Source organism: Grammomys surdaster, unplaced genomic scaffold, assembly GCF_004785775.1.
Source record: "Grammomys surdaster isolate TR1022 unplaced genomic scaffold, NIH_TR_1.0 125979, whole genome shotgun sequence".
Taxonomy (NCBI): Eukaryota; Metazoa; Chordata; class Mammalia; order Rodentia; family Muridae; genus Grammomys; species Grammomys surdaster.
The window spans coordinates 5,158,297-5,180,950 of NW_021620795.1; the positions used below are offsets into that span (position 1 = coordinate 5,158,297).

At 46.9% G+C, this 22,654-nt stretch overlaps 1 protein-coding gene across 3 annotated transcripts in view; it reads right to left on the reverse strand.

Annotated features, from left to right (window-relative positions):
- Positions 1–22,654, reverse strand: part of Cacna1d (calcium voltage-gated channel subunit alpha1 D) — a 303,098-nt gene that overhangs the window by 82,670 nt on the left and 197,774 nt on the right. For 2 of the 3 annotated variants that reach the window (XM_028754108.1, XM_028754110.1), the window contains exons 9-12: positions 19,038–19,207; positions 5,812–5,899; positions 4,444–4,470; positions 559–719 (exon numbers count right to left, since the gene is read on the reverse strand). In XM_028754108.1, the coding sequence (XP_028609941.1) occupies positions 559–719; positions 4,444–4,470; positions 5,812–5,899; positions 19,038–19,207 (446 nt within the window). Of the gene's footprint in view, positions 1–558; positions 720–4,443; positions 4,471–5,482; positions 5,543–5,811; positions 5,900–19,037; positions 19,208–22,654 lie in introns of all 3 variants that reach the window. The other variant, XM_028754107.1, reaches the window with a different exon arrangement.

The following is a 22,654-nucleotide window of genomic DNA, read 5'->3' on the forward strand; positions in this document are numbered from 1 at the left end:
GCATTTTACAAAGGCGTTCTGTGGATCTGAAGTCAGCCCTTCATGCTTACATAGCAGGCACTTAGCTTACCTACCCATCTCCAAAGTTCCAAAGTCTTGTTTTTTATTGCTGTTGTTGTTTGTTTGTTTTAAGTAACAAAAAATGGTGCCCCTCAGGCTGAGAGTAGCAGAATCAAATGTAGGGAAGGACAGCTCAAGAGTTCTAAACCGTCTGGTCTAGCACAGGCTCTTTTGGAGATGACCTCCATGTACTCCTGTTCTAGTCATTCAAAGGAGCAGAATCAAAGTCACTAACCAAAAATACTAAAGTGAGGGTATTCTTCTAATGTGGCAGGGAGACGTGCCTATTAACTCCAAAATTCCTGGGTCCTGGGCTATTTCAAGGTTGGGGTATAAGTTAGTAGATACTGCATGGTGTAGGCTGTACACATGTTCCAGGGCTTGCCTGAGTCAGAATGGTCCTACTACCCTATCCCACCACAATCGGATACTGACTGACCAGCAGTTAGCTGCAAGCATCTCAATTCAGATCAAAAGAAGGACATCTTCTGGCCATACCTTGGATCTGTGTCAGCCAGTCTGGCTGATTGTAGTGCTCAGAGGAAATAGTTAAAGTGTTGAGAAACACCAGGACGATCACCAGCCAGTAAAACGTCACAGATTTCACAGCAGCCCTGCATCTCCTGCGATTGAACCGGTTCCAGCGACGCCATCGACGGCTGAAAAACAAGCAAACATTGCTCCCTAGACCATGAGTGAATATGGCATCTCAGAGGCCAGCCAAGTTTACTGAGTAATAAACGTTCCGACTACATAGCTTAGGCAGCAAAGACAGGATCCACCAGCACAGAAGTGAAGAAGAGGCCCCATGATATAAACTGTCGGTCTGAACATAGAGCTTTAAAAAGTATAATCGTGAAGGAATCGTGCTCTCACTTCCCCTCCGCTGGCTATAAATAACTGCAGGGTCTGACATATGCAGCCTGCAAGTGGGTTAGAGAACCCAGACATCCATAGACTTATGAGCAGATTCAAGGCTGCACCGTTACGCATGAAGCTCTTGTGGGCACCGTGTAGCATGTGATCTGTTAAGGACAATGGGGCAGGACCACTCAGCTTAGTGCATGTGTCTTGTGTAGCAGCTTAATCGTTACATAGAAGTCTTTAGGCAGAGGAGCAATCCATGACCACAGCTCCCTTTTTAGGGAAGCCTTTAATCCTTTCTCAGATCTCTGCCGTTCCTCTGGAGCCTCGTAGGTGTCAGAGCTGAGTGGGACATGTGTCTTCGTGCTGAGTCACCAGGTGCCCTTCCTAACTAGCAATGCTCAAAATATACCTTTAGGAGAACATCCAATATTGAATCGTGTTTTCATAAAAATAAAATGAGCAGAACCAAACAGTCACGTGACATGTCCCTGCCCACTTCCCTCTCTGTTTGTAATTAGAGGAAGACATTTTCTCCCTCTGCCTGTCTCCTTTTGGAAAACACTCCCCATCTCCCTACCACAAGCGGACAGTTAGGGACCACAGACTGCTGTTAAGTACCCTAGAACCTAGGGATGAACTAGCCAGGTTGCAAAGTCCCTTTTCTCCTGGCCATGCTGCCTCAGTGTCAGGAAGGAGGGCACTTCCTCTAGAGATATGATTTAGGAAAATCTAGGCTGCCTAGATTAGCCACAGCTGGCTACATAGTAGCCCTGGCTGGCTCCACTGTGTTGCTATGTGAAACACATGGAATCCAGGAATCCAGCAAAGGATGGGCAATGTGGAGGCTTCGAGTAGACCTGAACCCAGCAAGCTGTGTCTTGTTTTTATTCTGCTCTGCAGTTTTTAATGAAACAAATGGCACAGACAATTCTACTGAGAACTCTTAACAGCTCACAGCTCAGTTTCCTGGGACACTTGATCCCCCACACATAAGGAAGGTGGTCCCAAAATGCTATGCTTGGTGGGTCTATCTTGTACAGTAGTGATAAGGTACAAGTGACTTCAGCATGTAGAAGACCTCAGTGTCTATGCCCTGGAAATGTAGCACCGCTAGCCTGACTCTCCTGGGCTCAATTATGTGTGGGTGGTACGGAAGTCTGCATTCCTGAACACTGGCTGTGTAGGTGTCTGGTGCTGGTAACTGGAGACGCATATGGCACAGTTCCAGGGTTGGTGGCCTTGATAGGCAATGGAGGGTAGTGGGTAAATGACAACTGCAAATTCATACCAAGTCTAGTCTGAGCCTTAAGAGAAGGGCTGGACATCAAAGACTAAGAGATTTCCTGGGGCAACTAGAAGTCTCCATGAAGGAAACGGCAAGCCAAAGACCCTGAGGTGAAGACACCAAGGCAAGACACCTATGAGGACAGGACAGTCCAGTATGGCTACAGAGTGGGGGCAGATTTCAGGAAGAATGTCAAAAGCTCAGGCAGGGGATGAGAGGCAGATGCCAAATTAGGAAGCATTGCTATAGTCTTTTGTAAGACAGACCCACAAAACAACTCACTAAATTTTACTCAGACTCAGGTTGAGATAAGATTACTTGCAGCAGGTTTATTCGTTTTTTAGGTCTACACTCGGTCAGACTATAGAACACTTCCATCAGTCTAATGAGTTCATTCAGAGCCCCATCCCCAGCTCAGTACTGCTGGTCTGTCTTCTATGCTCATCGCTCTGTTTACGAGAGTGCCACGAAACCAGAATCATGATATGTATCATGTTAAGGCTTTATTTTCCTTACCCCAAAATGTTTCTGAGATTCATCAGTATTGCTACATTATCAGTAATTAAAAAAAAACATAATGTTGTGAATGTACATGTGCATATAATGTGTGTTGTGTAGAGGGTGCACATGCTGTGCCATGTATGTGGTGGTCAAGGGACAGCTTTGAGTTGCTTCTCCTCCACCCTTCTGTGTGTTCTGGGGCTAGAACTCAGGTCACCTGGATTACACAGCAAGCACCTTTTCCACTAAGCCATGACAGTGGTCCTCTCAGTAGTTCTTCCTTCTCTCTGTCCTGAGAAGTATTGCACCACATGGATAAATCAACTGATCTGCTCATTTTACCATTTGATGGACATTTGGGTTATTTCTAATTTTAAAATAATTATGAATAAACCTACTATAAACACATATAATTTTTATGTATGTTTCTTTCCCTTACATAAATACCTTATAATTGGAATTGCTAGGTCATATCATTTCTGTAGATTTGAGAGCAACTATTAAGTGCTTTTCAAAATAATTGTGTCATATAACATGCCTGCCAGCACTGCACACAAAACATCCAGCAACGTCCTCCTCGGAACTTGGCATCACCAGATATCTGAATGCGATCTACTTATGTCAGTGTGCAGTGGTATCGCTTTTAACTTGCATTTCCTAATAAACCACGCTCGTTTCACGTGCTTACATATCATGCAGCTTTCTTCTTGTGATCTGCATGCTGGAGCCTTCCTTCCTTTTATAGGGTTGCTTGTCATTAATACTGTCTCTACATCTTATTCTCTTCCTATTAGATACCAGTCTTTTATCGAATGTGGTTTGCAAATATTTTTATCAGGTCTATGGTGTATTCCCTTGATTTTATAATAAAATAAAGTTAGATGTGTTAATTCTTATGGGGATCAATCTATCATTTTTTTTCCAATATGGATCATGTATTGGGCAACAAATTTTAAGAAGTCGTTGTCTAACTCATGGTCACAATGCTTCTTCTGTTATCTTCTAGAGTTTTTCTACAGGGTTAGGTTTTATTTTTAGTTTTATGACTGCTCTTTACATACAGCAGGGAAATGTCTTTAACTGAAAAGAACACATAAGAAAGTATATAAAACGCATATGGTAAGATGAAACTTACAAAGTGAATGTGCAACCTGCATCAAGGATTGGAAACTGAAATACTACTCTGTGCCTTAGCCTCTTGAACCTCCTCATCTTCCTCTTTCTCCTCCTTTTTAAGATGTATGTATGTATGTATGTATGTATGTATGTATGTATGTATGAGTACACTGTTGCTGTCCTCAGACACACCAGAAGAGGGCACCGGATCCCATTAAAGATGGTTGTGAGCCACCATGTGGTTGCTGAGAACTGAACTCAGGACCTCTGGAAGAGCAGCCAGTGAACCGCTAAGCCATTTCTCTAGCCCCCTTGAACTTTCATTTGTGGAAAATCTTTCTGAGAAGTGACTGGAGGGTTGATAAGGAGGTGAGCATGCTCATGTGTTGGTTTAAAAGCTGACGCTCCTGTCCTGCTTCCTCGAGGCAGGGTTGTAATACTTAAAGACTGACTGAAATTTCAGAATCCGTGTTTAAACTCATGTCTAGACCAATTCTATGTAAAAGTCAAGATTCAAAACATAACATAAAAAGCCTAATACAAGCTCTCAGAAAAAAAAAGAAAGAAAAGAAAGGAAGCAAGCAAGCAAGAGATAGAAAACTCAAAGAACTGACCTGAGTTTGGATTTCGAAATGGCCTGGCTGAAAGAGAAGAAAACAGTGTTAAGACTCCCATTTGGAAGGCTCAGCACAGGCGCCCATCACTGAAGCAGAGATGGCTAAAGCCATGCACAGAAGCCAGAACTCTGGTTCCCCATGGCTACAGCTGGCCAGCTGGGTTAAGGCCAGAGCAGATGTCAAGGTGCTGAGTGTGTATGCCAGGAGGTTAGCAGGGCACCCTCCTGAGGGCCCAGGCAGGAGAGAAGGCTCAGGTTTCCAGAGTGACCATAAACAGGTGTGGGATTCTTCTTCCCCTCCCTCCAGCGGAAGCCAGCTTGCCAGGCCTCTGTGGTCTGCAACCCCAATCTCAACAGCAGCAACTGCTGTTCCTGCCGGAATAGGATCCCAGCTTCTGTGATCACAGCATGGGTGAAGATGGGGACACAGCATGCCTTGCAAAGAGCCCAGTGTTCTCATCTGTAAAATGGGGACAGCAAATCCATTCCCAGCCCACTTCGAGTCATGGAGAAGGCAGGGCAAGAGAACAGGGGCAAAGTCATTCCATGAGCCATCTCACACAGTACCTTACAATAGTGTGTCATTTTTATGGACCTCTGCCCCAAATGAGGCTGAGTTCTCTTAAAGATGACACCTGTCCTTTACAGGAATAAGATGTAAACGATGCAGGCAGGAAGCAAACAAGTCAAGTCAGCACAGGGCTCCCCGAAGCAGGCAGTTCTTAGCACATTCTGCATTGCTGCCCCCAACCCCTGCTACTGCAGCCCAGTCATCTAGAGAAAAGCCTGGAGGCCTCAAGGGGATGGTGCCCCCACATGGTTAGGAAAGGGCAGTGCACACACAGCTCCAAAACAAGGGGCCATGAGCAGAGGAGGGTGGGGCCTCCGGGTACAGCTGCCTGGGATGAGGTTGGAAGGTCCCATGGGTGAAGGAAGATTTAAGTATGTGGCACATTCTAGTCAGCAACTCTGCCATTCCAGCTCTTCCTTCAAAGCACAGATACCAAACCCAAGTGGGAGGAGAAATCAGCCTTTACCCCCACCGCCGACACCCAGAGGGCCCAGTCTTGGCCGCGCCTCTTCTTTTCCACCAGCACCTAATGAACAGAGTGGGTGGCTGGGTTAAATAGCACACTTTCCATGCCCTGCCTTAGCAGGACAACTTCACAGGCAGAGGCATGTGAGATGCTGGGATGCCCCGACAGGCCTGGTATAGGAGGAGGGGTACCGAAGGGCTGAAGGCAGCCTGTTAGAGTACAGCTGATCTCCTACCAGAACCCTAGCACTCCGCTGCCCTCTGGGGGAGCCCTCTCAGCGTTAGCATGTCTAAAGTGGGGTAAGGAGGATGAGCAGCCTCCACACTCACCAGAGACTTCCACAGCATCCCTGGGTCTCGCCTTCACCACTTACGTTCTCTGTGTTCACAGATTCGGTCTCACTGGTGGGCATGCTAGCTGTGGGGAAAAGAAAAGGCTTTAGACAGCATGCTGTGGCATGACATGTCAGGCAGCAGGCCGGGGGCAGACTCTCAGGAATCCAGAAGGAGGGCTATCAGGAGCACCAGGCTGAGCCTTCACTTCCAGGAGCTGCAGAGAAAGCCAGTATCACCTGCAACAGATAATTTTGGTGGCCCAAATGCTTCCCAAGCAAAGAGGCTTGGCACAGGTTTGTTCTCCCTATTACAGCACTACAGAGAAGGTATGCCGATACCCCAGTATGGAAATATTTCCATGGCCCCTTCCTGTATATCAAGGATTAGTTCACAGCTCACAGAGACTTTTTACAGCACACTAAAGACAAGCTATTATAGTTGGGGAAGGCAGTGCATGAAGACAGGTGCACAAATGTTTTAGGAGCTCCACTTAGTCTGTGGCAGTTGACTGGATATTTAAGTTCCATCGAGCTAGTAAGGCCAACATAGGAAAGGTACTTCTCAAATAAGCCAGCAGTGGAACATTAAGGAAGCAGGAAGCAAGCCCTTGGAGCTAAGAGCAGGTGAGAGCTCTTGCCAATCTCTGAGCAGGGCAGGGGTGACTTCAGTCCAAGGTCTGAAGTCTCTGAGCCCCATGTCCATGTCAGGATTCTTAGAAGAAGTAGCACAAATGTAAAACTGTCCTTCTAGTACTTTGGGGCCCAGGAATCCCCCAGAGCCAATGCCTGACATGTAGCATCTGGAAGGTGAGGGGCAGGTGGCCCTGAATGGAGCTTCCTCAGGGGTCTGTGCAAGGTGCTCTTGGAAGAAATGTCTATGCTGGGAGACAGGGTGGAGCTGAGAGAGGAGGTAGCCCAAACTGAAACTGGGGAAAGCCACCTAAACACATGTACATCGTTTTCCTGAGGCAGAATCCCAGTGTTCAGAACCTTACACTACCCACATGAAAGCCTTGCTCCTGTGGACAGGCAGTTCCTCTGAGCAAGGGCACCTTGAGCTTCATCTGCAAACTTGTTAGCAGTGCCTACAGAACTGTGGTGGACACAGTGAGACCCAGCAGACTGGGGCGGGGTGGGGGATTATTCTCTCTACTGGCTGCTTGGCTTCCGTCCCTGCTGAGGAGAGAGATAAAGCTCACTGCAAGGATAAAGGTGGGACCTGACTCATAGACCCAGAGGTCAGAGAGTCCTGTTTCCCAAGGACACAAAGGGAAGTCCCTGGGCCCTTTGCTTTATGAACACTCAGAAAGCTGAGCTTGTCTCTGTGGGAGGCTCAGCAGCTACATCCAGGCACATCCAGCCCAGGTTTCAGAAGCAAAGGGCAAATGAATACAGACTGATTACACTCCTGGGACTCTCCTGTTCCTTTTCCTTGATTCAAAGCAACCAACTACAAACCTCCATTCACTTGAGGAGGGAGGGAGAAACAGGGAAAGAAATCAGGAAGTCTCATCATCTGACACAGGAACATCCTTCAGAAAGCACTCCGTTAAGAGCCATGCACGCACACATGCAGACACACATGAAAGCACACATGCACACATGCACACATGTGCACACACACAGCCCCTTTCTCCTGTCTGTCCCATGCCCCTATCTGTAAGACTAGACTGTAAAAGTCAATGCAGCAGCTTGTTGCAAATTGCCCTTGTAGTGACAGGTGAAGAAAAGCACACTGGAAGCTCTTTTCAGATCCCTCCAGGAGTCCCTCTCTTTGTGACCTGGGATAGTTGGTGGTTTCTGAGGTTGAGAAAGCTTAACACAAGCTGTCCATTCAGGGGAAGCCCCAGGCCCTGATCTGCTGTACTCACTTCATGAGAACATCTGCCTCTCTCTGAACTTCCAATTTCCTAATGATAAAATGTCGGTGTGAACCTCACATTCGGGGCCATTTCTGTCTGTATTAAGTACCCCACAATTCTCATATTTATCATACTGAAAGATTACTAGTTTTCAGAAGTAAACTTCTGAACAGACAAAATCTTGTGGCTTTTACTCTCTGGAGGTTTGGCTCATGCCGCCATCAGTGTGTGACACTGCTCTTCACCCCTGTAGCTTCATTTCCCAGGTAATCTGATGGAGGCAGGTAGGTGACAGCCAGCCTGTGAAGGAGGGGACACAGCACTCTACGTTTCTGGCTCTATGCCAATTATTAGTGAGCAACTCTTACTAGCTGCTCCCCAAGACTGTGCAGACAGAAAGGCAGGCGACAACCCCCCACACCGTGAATGGCAGCCGACACTAGGAATTGTATAGCACCAAGGCCAGGCTGCACAGAGGGTGAGGAGGGCCCCCTGCCTCAGGCTCTCCCACCATTCTCAGGGGTGGTAGGACAGTGCCTGAGAGTAGCGTGTGCTTATCAGCCCTAGGTCCACCTGTGGCCTGACTTCTCCAGTCTCCATGTCTTCATCTGTATGGTTAAGAGAATCTGCCTCAGGGCTATAGGCAGGACTGAACAGGATGAGGCACACTGGGTGTCAGTCCTAGCTCCAGGTCACGTGTCAAAGCTCAGACTCTGCCAATTGTATCAGAAAAACTCTCCAGAGGATCTCTGAAAGCAAAGCATCCCAATTTGGGGTCATTTTGCCCAGGCCCCACTCATTACTGTCCAGAAGTATCTAGTGTGAACAGCCAAATATTACTTCTGAGTTAGCCTGGCTACCACTCTGCGTATTTTTTTACTTAAGAGGAGTTACTGTCTAACTTAGCTTGTTTAGGGACAGTAACCCTTCAGGCACAGTCATTTACAGAGTCCCTGGAGTGTGGTATCTATTCCAGAATGATGTCACCAGGGCTATGGAAGGGAGAGGATGAGACAATGTATGCTTGAGCCTTGGTCAAGACCAGGTTCCTCAGTCTGAGCAAGGGACCTGAGCTCTGCAGAGCTGGGCAGCCCTGTGCTCAGCTCCACCCACTCCCTGCAGAGGGTGAGGCTGTAGGGCTGACTGGGGTGGGGCTGTAGGGCAGCTAGGGTGGGGCTGTAGGCCTGGCTTCCACATTAAGCATTTTATCCTACACAACTACACGTCACACGTTTACTTTCACATTACCAACTGAGCAGAGCCTTCTTCCTTCACTTAATCCTCAAAGGTTCTCATCTACATTTAAAAACAACCAGGACAGAAGAACCCATAATGGTTGGAAGAGGCTCCTGGAAGTACACAGCAAAGGATGTGACTGCACAGATGACCAAGCAGATGACTTGCCACAGGGATATAGAGCTCCAGTGCTGAAAGCTCACTCCCATTCCACTGGGCACACATCCCTGTGGGGCATGCCAAACCTGCAGTTTCAGTATAGATGCTCAAGTGGACTGGTACACTACAGGGCTGGTACAAGCTTAAATGCTACTGAGTATTCCCATGTCTACAGACCACACCCAGGAGACCAGCACAGTTCTTGGAGACAGTAGCAAGCTGTACTGGTGACTATTTTGACTCTATAAAAGTCAAAAGAAGAAGAATTACAAAAATTCATGTAATAAGCCCTCGGGCAAGCCCTTGGTAATAGGTGCCTTTCTCCTAAGGCCTCCATGGCATCCTATGGAGTGACTGCCCTTCTCTCTCCAGCAGGAGTCAGTACCTGGGCTTTGCTAGGATGCAGGCAGACCTCTCAGAACCTCATGTTGTTTGCAGATGCCAGTCACCCACTAAGGGAACACACTAGGGCCATCTGTATAGGGAGAAGCTGCAAGTCTGTTTCTACTTCAAGTACTGGACCTCCAGGTGAGCACTAGAAGCTGGGGGGTGGGGAGGAGCTGGGAGGAACCTGGGTGCAGCTGTGGGTGGGGAGATGCTAGGAAAGCTGCCTAGCACATCCTTGGGGGCATAGATAGCCTAGGTCAGGCTCTACCTGGAGCCACTCCCTAAGGAAGCAGGTCACTGGTTTTTCTTTAACATGGAATATGAGGCTTGGCTGCCACTGTGAACTGTACTTCACAAAATGAACAAAGGATGAACATTTCTCAAGCTAGCACAAAACCTAGCATCTTTACCCAATGCACAGATAATTCCTTATCAACTGTCACTCTATAAACATGTTTCTCAACCATATCTATCAGCTGTACAAATTCAGAGGCAGGCATACACAAATGTATATGTTTGCACATATGTGTGCGTACAAACACACACACACATAAATACACACACACACACAAATAAATGAGTCTATGTGTGGGTTCAACCAGGCAGCACCTTGGAATGATATTCACCAGATCACTTCTTTCAGTGAGGTCAAAGACTCCAGAAGAGCAGTCGGGAAAGCCTGGGGCTCAACATCCCATAACTAGAGGGACATGTGTTTGTTGTGTCTGTGTTACCTGAGCAGCAGGACAGTATTTCCTCCAGGATCCATTTACCTTTGACCTGATATCAGCAAGAACAGAAATACCCACAGTTGTCTCATTTCAATACCAGCCCTTAAGGATTGAAGTCTCCTGACGTTTTCCCAACCCTTCAAGGAGACCAGGACCTAAAGTCAGGCATTCTGCGGCCTGCCTGGAAGAACCTGAATCCAAGTCCTCTCCAGGCCTAATGTCCAGGAAATAAAATACAACATATGAGTGGCTCCTCAAGAGCCTAAGTCAGCCCCAGGAGACCCCTGAGCCTCCACAGCAGCCCCCAAAGAAGGCTTTTCATATGCCACACAGAGCTTTTCTGCAGTCCTTCTGAAAGCTGTCATGACAGCAGCTGCTTGCATAGATGTTCTGGGGCTCTGAGCGGCTTGCTTTTAAAATTATTTTACTTTGTGAAAAAATTTTGTATGTATGTCAAGTGTAATCGTAAGCCACATGTATGCAGGTGGCCAGAAGAAGGCATAGGATGCCCTGGAGCTGGACCTCTAGGTGCCTGTGACCTATACTGTGTGGGTGCTAGGTACGAACTCCAGACCCCTGCAAGGGCAGTATATGCATTCAGCTTATCAGGGAGCCCCCTTTCCAGACCCTTTTATCTCTTCCTCTCAGCACAAGCTTTCTCCCACACTCGGAGCAAGGCACTTCCTCTGAGCTGCTAAAGCTTCTCAAGGAAAGGGGGCAAGATAACTTATCAGTGGCAGAACTGTGTTCCCTTACCAAGGGACAGGGGGTCTGACCTCAAGCTCTTCTGTTCTCTTATCATTTTCATGGCAAGCGTGAGCAGGACCATGCTGTGACAACCCGGCTAACCCCCCAAGTCCCAGGTGGCCCCCAAAGGCACCGGGACACACTTGTGCTAATGCGAGTTGCTGACATAGGGTGAGGCATTTCTGTGAGGCAGCCATACTCATCTTGGGAAATGTGGGTCAAGGTCAGACCAAGGTCTCCAGATCTGAACCAAGAATTGTGCCCAGAAAACTACTTTCTTTGTTACAATGGAAAAGGTGGCACAACATCCTCACAAGGTTCCCGCCCCACAGTCTCCTGCAGAGTCGGTCTTTATTCTCATCAATAGAAGGTCATTCCTCACTCTGGGAAGCCAGTTTCCTTAAAGAGATAAGGTGGCTTCCTCTCTGGGTCCATCACAAGCATCTTTAAAATACCACAGAGGCCAAGCTGCTACTGATTAGAGTGGCCCCAAGGAGAGGTTCCCCTCTCATGACAGAGGCCCCCAAGGCACTATTCTCCTGCTCATCAGCTTACTGTAAATACTAAAACCAAGCAGGTCAGTTCCATCCTTGGCCTATCTTGGTGTCCAAGCTTTATAGAAGTCTTCCTTTTCATGTTTCTGGGGTCCTGTGAGCCAAATGTTTTCCCATCTGACAATCCCCTGATGCCTTTCCTCTTCAGGCCTTCTGAGGAAGCTAGGATTCTAACACAGACAACCCCACTTAACCTCTGAGATCAGCATTCTTACACTGCAACAAAGCCATGCAGTGTGTCCCTTTTCTGTTGAAGCAGCTGGCGAGCAGCTGGCTATCTGCCTCTGCAGCCCATGTTTTCTCAAAGGTTTTTCCTCTTTCTGACTGGGGTTCATCTTGGTGTCAGCACTAAGCTGGCCATGCCAGTGTATCCAAGCAAAGCTTGTGCTACTACCCAACTATAGCAGTGACTTACAGACAGCTAGCTGGGCAAGGAACCAGTTCTTGTCATAAACATCTATATGTTAATGATTCTGAATGCTTTGTCAAGAGGTTGGGGACTGGGTAAGGGGTGTGATCAACATTATTTAGGATAAAATTTTATATTTAACTTTATATTTCCCAGATAAGGCTATTCTCATTGAAGAGAACTGTGTCCCCCCAGATGGCTTTTGTTCTGTTCTGTTTTGTTTTACCTCCCTTACTCTTGAAGCTGAGACTACTAGCTTTAGCATGGCCTTGGATAAATGAGCCAGTGATGCCCAAGAAGCAATTTGAAACATGTTGCCTGGAAAAAAAATCAGTCAAATAACATTATTGGAATTTCTAAACAGTTTAAACTTAAAAGCATCATTTAAGGAAAAGCATTTCAAAGCGTGTTTCTCAGGCTAAGAATGTTCACACTGAATCAAATGAGCTACCTCAGTTGGTTCAGATGCTTCTCCATAGGTACAGCACAAACAAAAAGGTGCCATCTTGGTGATGTCACATGTTTGAGGGAAAGGTAAAAAGACCAAGCATCAGAGAAACAAAGCGTTTAAAACAGGCATTTTCTAAACGTACCACACAGTGCATGCAGCTCACACAGTGCCTGTGAGCAAGGAGAGGAAACCAGAACATCAGGCAAGGAGCCTCCACAGAACAAGAACACCCCAGCAAGTTACCATGATCTTTAGCCCTGCGTTGTCGAAAGCAGCAAAACTTCCTTTTCTTCTTATCCTCTCTTAGCAAATCAGCCACGGTGACCCCTTCAGGTTGAACACAGGCAATTGCATTACCAGACAGCAGAGGGCAGCAAGAGCAATACAAAAAACGACAGCCTAGCAGGCAAGCAGGCAGGCGGGGCTGTAACAGCTGGTCCCAGTGCAGAACAGAGGAGGCCTGAGATATGTCTCCAATCCATATTTGCCACCCTCTCTTCCCAGCCAGGAGTCTATAGCTCAAAATCTAAAGGGATTGGGGCATTTGTTAACCTGTCCTAGAGAACCTGTTCTAAATGAGCAGTCTACTAGCGACTTGGAGACATTGGATTCCTGTTTGCCCTTGCCTCTAAGAAAGTGCTTAAGGAAAGTGCCCTTCAGGGAGTCAGAGGCTCTGGGTGTGGATTCGGAGTGTGATGCCAACCAGGACTGCTCTCTGGGGCAGGGCAGTTGGCAGTGAAGAAAGTAGGCTCTGGACTCTAACAACCCTGCTCTCACACCAACTGTACCTCACACTGGCTGTAGGAACCTGGATTGGTTACCCAGTGTTGCTTACTTGTGAGAGGTTAGCAAGGGCTGGGCCTGAATATACTTCCTGGGGTGTGGTTAGCTGGAGGAAGAAGTAAATGGGAACCAAGGTAAGATGAGCTGTGTGCTTGGCTCCAGCCACACTTGACCACCCATAACTGTTAGCATCCCCACTACTAAAGCCCTCCTAATGGTCATCGGGTCACAAGGGAAACAGTCACGGACTCTTGGACATCTAGCAGTGTTGTGTTTATAAACTATGCCAAGCTAGCTAGCTAACCTCTAAAGTAGAGTCTACATGTACACGCTCAGAAATGGGAGTACGGAGGCAGTACAGGGGCCATGCTGGAGCAGGCAAAGGCACGGGAACATGGACCTTGGTGGGACTACCACATTTCTACAAAGGGCATGCTTTTGCCACTTGGCAAGTTGCCCCTCCCCAACCTATCCTAGAAGAACATGGCACAAATGTTCAAATACTCATGAGTTGGAACACAGTCCATGAAGAAGGTTGTGGGAGATTTCTGAGACCTTGTGAGAAAACTCTAAGTAACTAAGACAAGAGTCTGGTAACCTCTGTGCCTCCATGGTGTGGGTAGTTCTTGGAATAGCTTTCGGGCCCTTCCCAGGTGTACCAAATAGGAATGTGCTCACTTCAGATTATTCATTACAACTTGTTATTTGTTTATCTCCTCCATGGAAAAACACGGTTTTGCCTTGTGTGTCTTGTCCTTCTGATTGTACACTTTACTCAAGTGACTCTTCTTAACCCCTAGAATATAAACTGCCTGGTGCTCTGAATAAAGCTGGCTATTGCATGAAACTTTACTCCACCTCATTTTTAGGCCCCACTCTCTGAGGTTCACACTGCTACCCAGAGGACCAACACTCGTGCATTCAAACCCCAGAGCAGCGTGCTTCATGACTGTGCAGCCTCGGGAGACTATCCTTCAAGCTCCTGTCTCATGCAGCAGTGTGAGGAATAAGAACTCATGTGCCCATAGACCCAGGAACAGCATCTGATACATACGAAATGCCTGATAAATGCTAATCACCGCCCTGTGACCTTTGAGTAAATAAATACCAGGATGCTTAAACTTGTGATGAATGCCACACTCCATGTGCTGATTTAATCATCCCAGGGGAGAGCAGGCCAGGCAGATGACTGTTCCCAAGACAGTGGGCACTGGATCAGACCTCTGACCCCAGGGTTGGCCCTCCCATCGGTCTCCTCCGTCACAGCACTGCCAGCTGCTCCTCCAGAGAGGGCAGATGACCTGGATACATATTTATCATGAGCCGTCTACTGCTGCTGTTTCTTCTATGGCTTTTAGTAATATTTTCATTTCTAAACTTCTTTGGGATACTTTGTGATAAGAACCTGTTTTATAAATTAAAAAAATGAAATGTGATTTTTTTCTTTTTTGCTTTTGTTTTGTTTAAATTTGAGATAGAATTTTACACATCCTGGGGCTGGTCTCCAAAGGTAACCTTGAACTTTGTATCACCCTGTCTCCACCTCTCCAGTGCTGAGATTATGGCATACCATGACCAGTTTATAAGGTGCTAGGGACTAAATCCAAGGCTTTGTGCATGTCAGGCAAGCACTCTACCAACTGAGCTATGGTCGTCAAATACAGTCTTTCAAAACAAGGTCAGCAAACCGCCATGACTTTTATTTGCAAACAACTATGCCACCCTTGACTCTCTGCTGACCCCTGAAACAAACCAATGCAGGAAAACAAACAGACAAACAAATGCAGGTAGCACCAGGCAGGCAGGCATCCAGGTGACCTTCCACACTGAGCTCCATGGTAGAAGAAGCAAGGAGAGGTGGAGAAGTGGCCACCACTCTGGGACCAATGAGGGAGCGTGAGGCAGTCAGGCACTCCTGTGAGCAGCAGGGGTAGTAGGTACCATCTCCTTTCTTTGGGTATCAGTTATCACTACTTAGAAGAAATACTGCTTCCCAAGAGTCCCCACAGTAAGGCTGCCCCGATTCATTTGGTCAAAATTTTAGAATGAGCTCCCTTTTAAAATGGTTTCATTATTTTTAATTTAAAAAAAAAATCTAATCATGACAATGAGAAGATATTAAAATAGAATTTTAGGCTTCCAAACTTTAATAGCCCTAGAATAATACCATTGTTCATGAAGAAGCAGCTGTACATGTCCAAAAAAATCACACATACACACACACATACACACACACACACACATACCACAGACTTGTTAGGGTTTCTTAAAGAAATGAAGCTCAGCAAAAAAGTTAAATAAATTATCCTTGAAAATTCCCCAAATGCTCAGGAGCTAACTTCTGAGATAATTTGGTCTATTCAATTAATTGTGGTGTAGCAGCTTTCTAATAGCAAATTTACACTGTGGATATCTTAAATAGTCCAAGGATGCTCACAGGAGACTTCCCTGTCATCAGCACCAGATACCTAGAATAGGGCTCTCCAGACAATTCTTAGACCAGTGGGAGATTCAGCCACTGACACAGGTCAAGACTCAGAGGTTTCTAACTAGAGCTCCCAAGAGCACACAAAGTGAGGTCCCCTGCCATCTGCTTAAACAACTAGGGCCTCTGGGCCAGGGAGTGAAAGTTATCAGATCCTTGGGTAGATTGTAAGGTACAATCAATCAGGGTTGGAGACTCAGCCATGATTTGTAGACCAGAGAGCAGATAATATGAGCACTTCCCTGCATGCCTGACTTCACACTGGCTCCCTGATAACAACCCCAAGAAACCAGAAGTGGAGTTCCACAAAGCCTTCCTTCATGCCCACTCTTGCACTCCAGCGTCACTGTGACCTCCTGGGCTCTAAGAGTAGCCCATTGGTCTGTCAATACAGCAACAGCTTCATAGGTTGGTCATCTCATAGCCACGTTTTTTACAGAAAGTGACAGGACACAGGAGATGCCATCCTCACATAAAACAATGATCCCTTTAGGACCATCAGAAGACATCAAGTCCAGGAAAAACCATGCTTCATAGCACAGGTCATTAAAAAATTAAAATAAAAATCTCTACCTGGATAAACAGTGGTGACCTGGGAGGCTGGTTACTGTATATATCTAGTCATGGATCAACAAGGCCATGGCAAGCCAATGGCATGCAAGAGGCCATCTGTGTGACACAGTAAACCAGAAAAGAAGGTGCATGGCTGAGAACAGGAGCCCTTCCTTTCTCTAGATTATACATGGCACACTGTGTGTTAAGCTTATGAGGGTGAAACAGGGCTTCCACAGGTTGACACTACAAATGAACAAAAGGCTAGATATGCTCTAAACTGGCTAGTTATTGTCAACTTGACACAAGCTGGAGTCACCTGGGAAGAGAGAAACTCGGCTGAGGAATCACTCTGACCGATGGGCAAGTCTTTGGGGGCACTGTTTTAACTGATGATTGATATGGAAGAGTCCTGCCCACAATGGATGGTGCCACCATCCCTGGACAGGTGGTCCTGGGGTCTATAAGAAAACAAACTGAGCAAATCAGGAGGGGCAAGCAACCATTGTTCCCCACGTCCTCGGCTTCACTCACTGCCTCTAGGTTCCTATCTTACACTTCTTTGCCCTGACTTACCTCTTGGATGGACTACATTGTAAGCAGTCAGCTGAAATAAACCCTTTTCCTCCCAAGTTGCTTTCTTGGTGTTTTATCACATCAAATAGAGAGCAATCTAAGACAGGCATCAGCAGCTGGGCCTAAAGAGTGTCATCAGCCATAGTTAAGCTATACAAGTCCTATGCAGGCCTTAGGGGTTTGGGTGGGCTTGTTCCCTAGGGTAGCTGTGCCTATGCCCTTCTGTCTGATCACAGCACCCACATCAGCAAATGCAGACGTCATACCTTCACCCACTTGTCAACCCTCATCTTGTGTGCGAGACACAGATACCCCATCATGCTCCAGAAAGTCCCCCACTGTGTTGCTTTGCCCTGGGAACAGTCACCTCATCCTCACACACAGAGGCCTTGGCCCCTCCCTCATGAAGTGAGCAGTGACAGACTGGCAAGAGGGCTACAACCTGCAGAGTCCCTCTCAGCACACCAACCTTACAGGCAGTCGCAAAGACCCACAACAGCTCAAAATACTGTCCCCAAGGCAGCTCAAGTCCCAGACTAGAAGGGACACCATAGCCTCTTGTGCTGAGTCCCTCTACCCTGGGTCTCTTTAGCTTGGGCTTCTCTGTGCTCTGCTTCCAAAAGAGGCACATGCCTCCCTCTTCTGACCTGCAGACTGTGGCTCACTCTGCTCTTCAAATGCACTGTGCTCAACCCAACAGAGTCCCGGAACAGCCTTTGCGCATTCATGGTAGTCCTAGGATGGAGCTTTCTCCTCACACTGAGCTGTCTTCCATAGACACCAACCTTCCAGACCATGCCAAGTGGCCCCATGTGTCCTTTCTGTAGCTTCAGGCAATGGCTGTATTTATTTGTGAGTGTGTGTAGTGGCTATTACTGGTTGTCAGCTTCACTATATCTGGAATGAACTATACAATCCAGAATTGGAAGGCTCACCTGTGATCCTGATCTTGAGGCTGGGAGATATAAGTTTCTGACCTGGATCTTGGCATGGAGATCTTGAGGCATAGTGCCTATGAATCCCAAGAGACTAAAGCAAGGAGATCTCTGAGTTCAAGGTCAGCTGGGACAAAGCAAGTCCCAGATCCAGGTGTGGTGGCACACATCTTTAATCTGGGCCCACACCTTGTGATGGAGACCTACATAAGGACACTGGGAGAAGGAAGACTCTCTCTTCTTTACCTGCTTGCCTTGTGGGGCTGAGCAACTATTGGATCCTTGGGCTTCCATTCAATGGCTGTTGTTGACCATCTACAGACTGAAAGTCATCAACAAATTCCCTTAATGTATAGAGGCTACCCATAAGTTCTGTGGCTCTAGAGAACCCTGACTAATGAAGTGTGTTTAAAGAGGAAGCAACCATGACTCCCAAGGGCTCACCAAGAGCTTACTCAATATCTTCTACATGGTAGGACCAGCCTTGGTTTCCCAGGCCTTTGGAGGGACATTGTTCTTGAAACATATTCATCTTTGCTATCAACTATTCCAGAACAGAAACAAATCTGAAGCATCATAGTCAAACGCACTGTTAGATTTCAACTTCTAACCTTACCCAAGCCCCAAATGCTCCCAGGAAGACTAAGAGCACATCTGTGGGAAAATCGTGTTGTTAGAGAGATTCTGTGATCAGCACAAGCAATTAATTCCAGTGGCTGACTGATTATTGGGTCTTGCCTCCTGCAGAAAGCACTTAAGGGTGCCTGGTGTCACAGTATGGAGCCCAGGCAGGTGGGCTACAAAGCAGCAAGCACTGACTCACTCACAAGCCTCTTAACAACTACCTACTACAATCAGCGGGTTTCTTCCCAGCCTGATGAACTAAGCTTCGGTGTGGAGAACACTGGAGGGGGCCATTTCACATAGCACAGAGGTGGAAGAGACCTGCTCCTCAAAGCTGTATGTGAGTGAATTACTACGCACCAAGGGAAGGAAAACCACATGCCCTCCCCTATAGCCTTAAGTTGAGATGTATCTTCCTCTACTCTAGACCCACAGAGAAATGGGCTTACTGAGTTCCCAAGGTCCACAATGCAAATGGTGACCCTCCTCAACTAAAAAAAAAGCTGTCAGAAAGCCATCTTACATATGACCCCCCAAACCCCATAACTCAGATGGAGACCCAGAGTGTGCACTATTCTCTCTGTGATATGAACAGGCAGACAGGAGGGGGAAACTGGGAAAGTGTATTTTACTCAGCCCAGGGGAGGAGGCCCAGGGCATGGGGGCACACTGCAGCATCTCAATTACACAGCAGGTCTGTCTGCTCAAGAGAAGGAAGGGCGGCACCTACTGTTTCGTTTGCCTTCCTCGCCACCCTCCTCTTCATTCTCAGGATCTATGTCTTCTGCTTGGGTGATCCAGTCCAAATAGCCCTTGAGATCCTCTTCCAGCTGCTGCTTCTCTCGAAGCTTCTGGAAATCTCCACGTGCTTTAGCCTTCTCTCTTTCCTTTGAGAATTCTCTGAGAGGGGCAAAAATAACAAAGGACCCGTTAGGACATCCATGAGGTCCTGTGCCACAAGCCGTGTGCCCTGCTGTGCAGTGGTCTTATGGTAGGGCACACAGTTTTGAGTACAATGACAGGAACACAGCTGAGGAGCCACACACATGCACAGAAGACAGTATCTCCCTAAAGCAGCAGTGTGGGCATTAGAGTTGCAAAGACCATACTGACACACATGCATGATTTATTAGAAGGTACACTCTCCTCAGGACCATGATAGAAAGCCCAGACCTAAAGCATCCTGGGCTGTCATAGTGGGATGTTTATTCTCTTCACTCACTTTGATAACTGGCCACCCACTTCACAAGGAAGGGTACTAAGTGATCCAAGCTGAGGTCAAAGAGAACACCCAGAGCAGTGGGCAGGGATCCAATGAACCTGTCCTACAGCCCAGGTCTCCCTTCTGCAGCAGGACCTCTAGTACTGGGGAAATACTCATGTTTGCCTTAATCTTTGCCTCTCTCTGGCCATGATTTCTCCTAGCCTGCTATGCAGAAGGTGGGGAGGTAGAGCAACCCTCTGCCCATTTATAGAAACACCTGCCCTGGGAAGGTTTTGGCAGATACACAAGTGTCCCCAACTGTTTGTTGTCTTCTCTGTCTCCCTTGACTGCAACCCCATAACCCTGTATCTATACACATACATAAAATCCCTCACCTGCTCAGGCAAGTCTGAGAGTTAGATACATGACTGCCCAGTTTTTATATCCAAGGGACCATGTGCATGTCCAACTGTTAACTGTTAACAGGAGCCAAGCTATGTGCATTATGGGTCTGGGGCACACAATTAAAGCTGTTAGGACAGGCAGGGTGGCTTCTGTAAACAGACCCCAGAACTCAGGTACTGTAGTTTCCCACCCACCTGCTAGCCAAGTCAAAGCCAGCACAGCTCCCTTTCATGTCCTCATTAACTCTGGCAAAGGGAGATGAGCTGCTTTCATCAAGCCAACTTCCTACTCTCTCTCCTCATGCCCCTGCTTCAACTCCAGGCCTTTTGGGGGCTGAATGGGTACCTAAGCATCCAGCAAAACTGTACACTTTGCCCAGGTGAATCTCTCTGCTCTCAGGAAAGGCTCCTATTCACTGCCCCTGGTTCTCTTTACCATTCAGACCCTAGGACTATCATTGGCCCTGGTAGGGCATCCCATCTCTAGTTTTGCCCTCTGCAAAGTTGTGGGAGGTTCCAGGTGTAGCACACAAGATGGAGTAGGGTAGGGTTGTAAGGTGAGCAGGACATATGCCCTGACCTCCAGTCCAAAGCACTCCTGGGAATAATGCAAAGGAGACTTGGAGGGCTGCGCCCTGCTGCTAACATAACCAGATGCAGAGGACGGAGGAGGTTTCTAGACCAGCAGAGCTTCCCAAAGCATAAGCAATGTACAGCTCAGCCTGGGACACTCTCAAAGTCGATTGCAACTCCAAGAGTTCAAGTCAATCCAGAGCCATATCCTTGAACAAAACCCAGAAGGCCTGCATGAAACATACCCACAGGAAGCTGTAAGAGATGATGTTTTCTTAAATATGAAGATCAAATAGGTCTTCAATTCCATTATTTACCAAAAAGGACCCTGGGACAGACCTTTGTCAAGTTTTGTTTCTGGTTTTACCACAGTAAATGTAGATTACTTTCTACTAACAATGTTCTTCTGGATTGGCACATGATCCAAGTTCTTTAAAAAATGACAGAAGTTAGCTAAATGCTACCCTGTGCAGCTAAGAATTTTTTAAAAATTAAATTTTTCTTTAACGTCACATTTACCAGTTTACACTAGAACTATAGACCTGCCTCTTGGGTTTCTTGCCCATTGTGGTAGAGTACACTTAAGCAGGCATGCCCCAAACCCTTCTGTAACAACGACTTCTCAGAATGATGTCTACTCATAGGAAAGCAAGGCTTCCCACCACTACCTCCTCTTCCTGTCCCCGGTCTTACCTCCAGTCTACTGCATCTGGGATAAACCTCAGGGTATAACAAAATGGATTACTCCATTTAAATAGAATTCCACCATCTTCTAAGGAGGCTCATTACCAAGAAGTTAAATGATAGCCTCTATTGCAAACGTTTATTTGAATAAAGTTACTGGTAGAAATGATAAGATCTTTGCAAGTGACCAGAAAGTCTGAAAACAGTTACATTCCAGGAGCCTACTAGTCTGGGTCCAGAATACTGTGGTGTGTGAACAAGAGAAAATATAACAGTGTTTGTACAAAAATGTGCATATAATACGTTGCCCTTTGCCCATGAAAGAGGAGAAATAGGAAAACAGACATGTTTCTATCTGGTGCATCTGAAAGAGCAGAGCACAAGGTTGGAAGTCTGAGGAGAGAGCTTGGTGGGTCAAGTGCTTGAATGAGGTCCTGAGTTTGGATGACAGGCCTTCAAGGAGGAAAGCCAGGCATGTGTGGTTACAGGCCTGTAACCACAGTGCTGGGGTTGCAGGGACAAATGGATCCTAGGGACTCACTGACCAGCCAGAGTAGCCAAAATGGCAAGATTTTTAGAAGGGGCAGCTGGCATCATCTCTGCATGCACACATGGTACCTGCCTGTGCACAGAGGCACACAACCCTCTTTCCTGCCCTCTCTTGCACACGCACTCAAAAACAGAAGAAAACAATGGGCAGGAATGAGGGGAGAAGTAATAAAGGATAGAGTGTTTTTCCCAAGTGAATCGCTTTGTACTGTTTTGACTTTTGGAACTTAATGTTTATTACATTATAGATTTTATAAAACAAATCAGCTAGAGAGTGAGACAAAAATGCCCGCACATTGGAAGTTGATCAAACAAGTTCATCTGATTGTGCTGCAGATAAATACTGGAACAGTTCTGAAGGAGGAGGCCAGAGGTAAATGGAAGCAGCTCACGAGCACACAACCGTCGGTCCTGGCAGGATTGGGGCAAAGGGAAGGAATACAGAAATGCCTTTGGTTATATAGGATTGTTTGCTGTATTTGGTCGTGTGTGTGTGTGTGTGTGTGTGTGTGTGTGTGTGTGTGTGTGTACATGCACGCATATGCATTGGGTATGAATGATTCTGAAACTACTTTAGAAGCAGGGTAGGACTTGACATGAGCAAGGTTGAAGCTGGAGCTCTCACAGTGGAAAACAGCAAAGGTGGGGCTGAAGAGGACTAGGAGGACCCTTCTGAGGTACCAGCGTTTCTGCTCCATGGAATTTGCAGAGGCTCAGAGAGCTGAGGGGTTGAGACAAGTGATCTTGTGAGTGTTGAGATTACGGCAGCGTACCCTGTAATTGGAACTGGTACAGCTGTGAACTCAGGATGTCTAAATAATTTGCTCTGAAGCCCAATGTCTAGTTCTTTAAAAGATGCAGATGTCTAAGTATATGCGAGAGAGAGAGAGAGAGAGAGAGAGAGAGAGAGAGAGAGAGAGAGAGAGAGAGAGA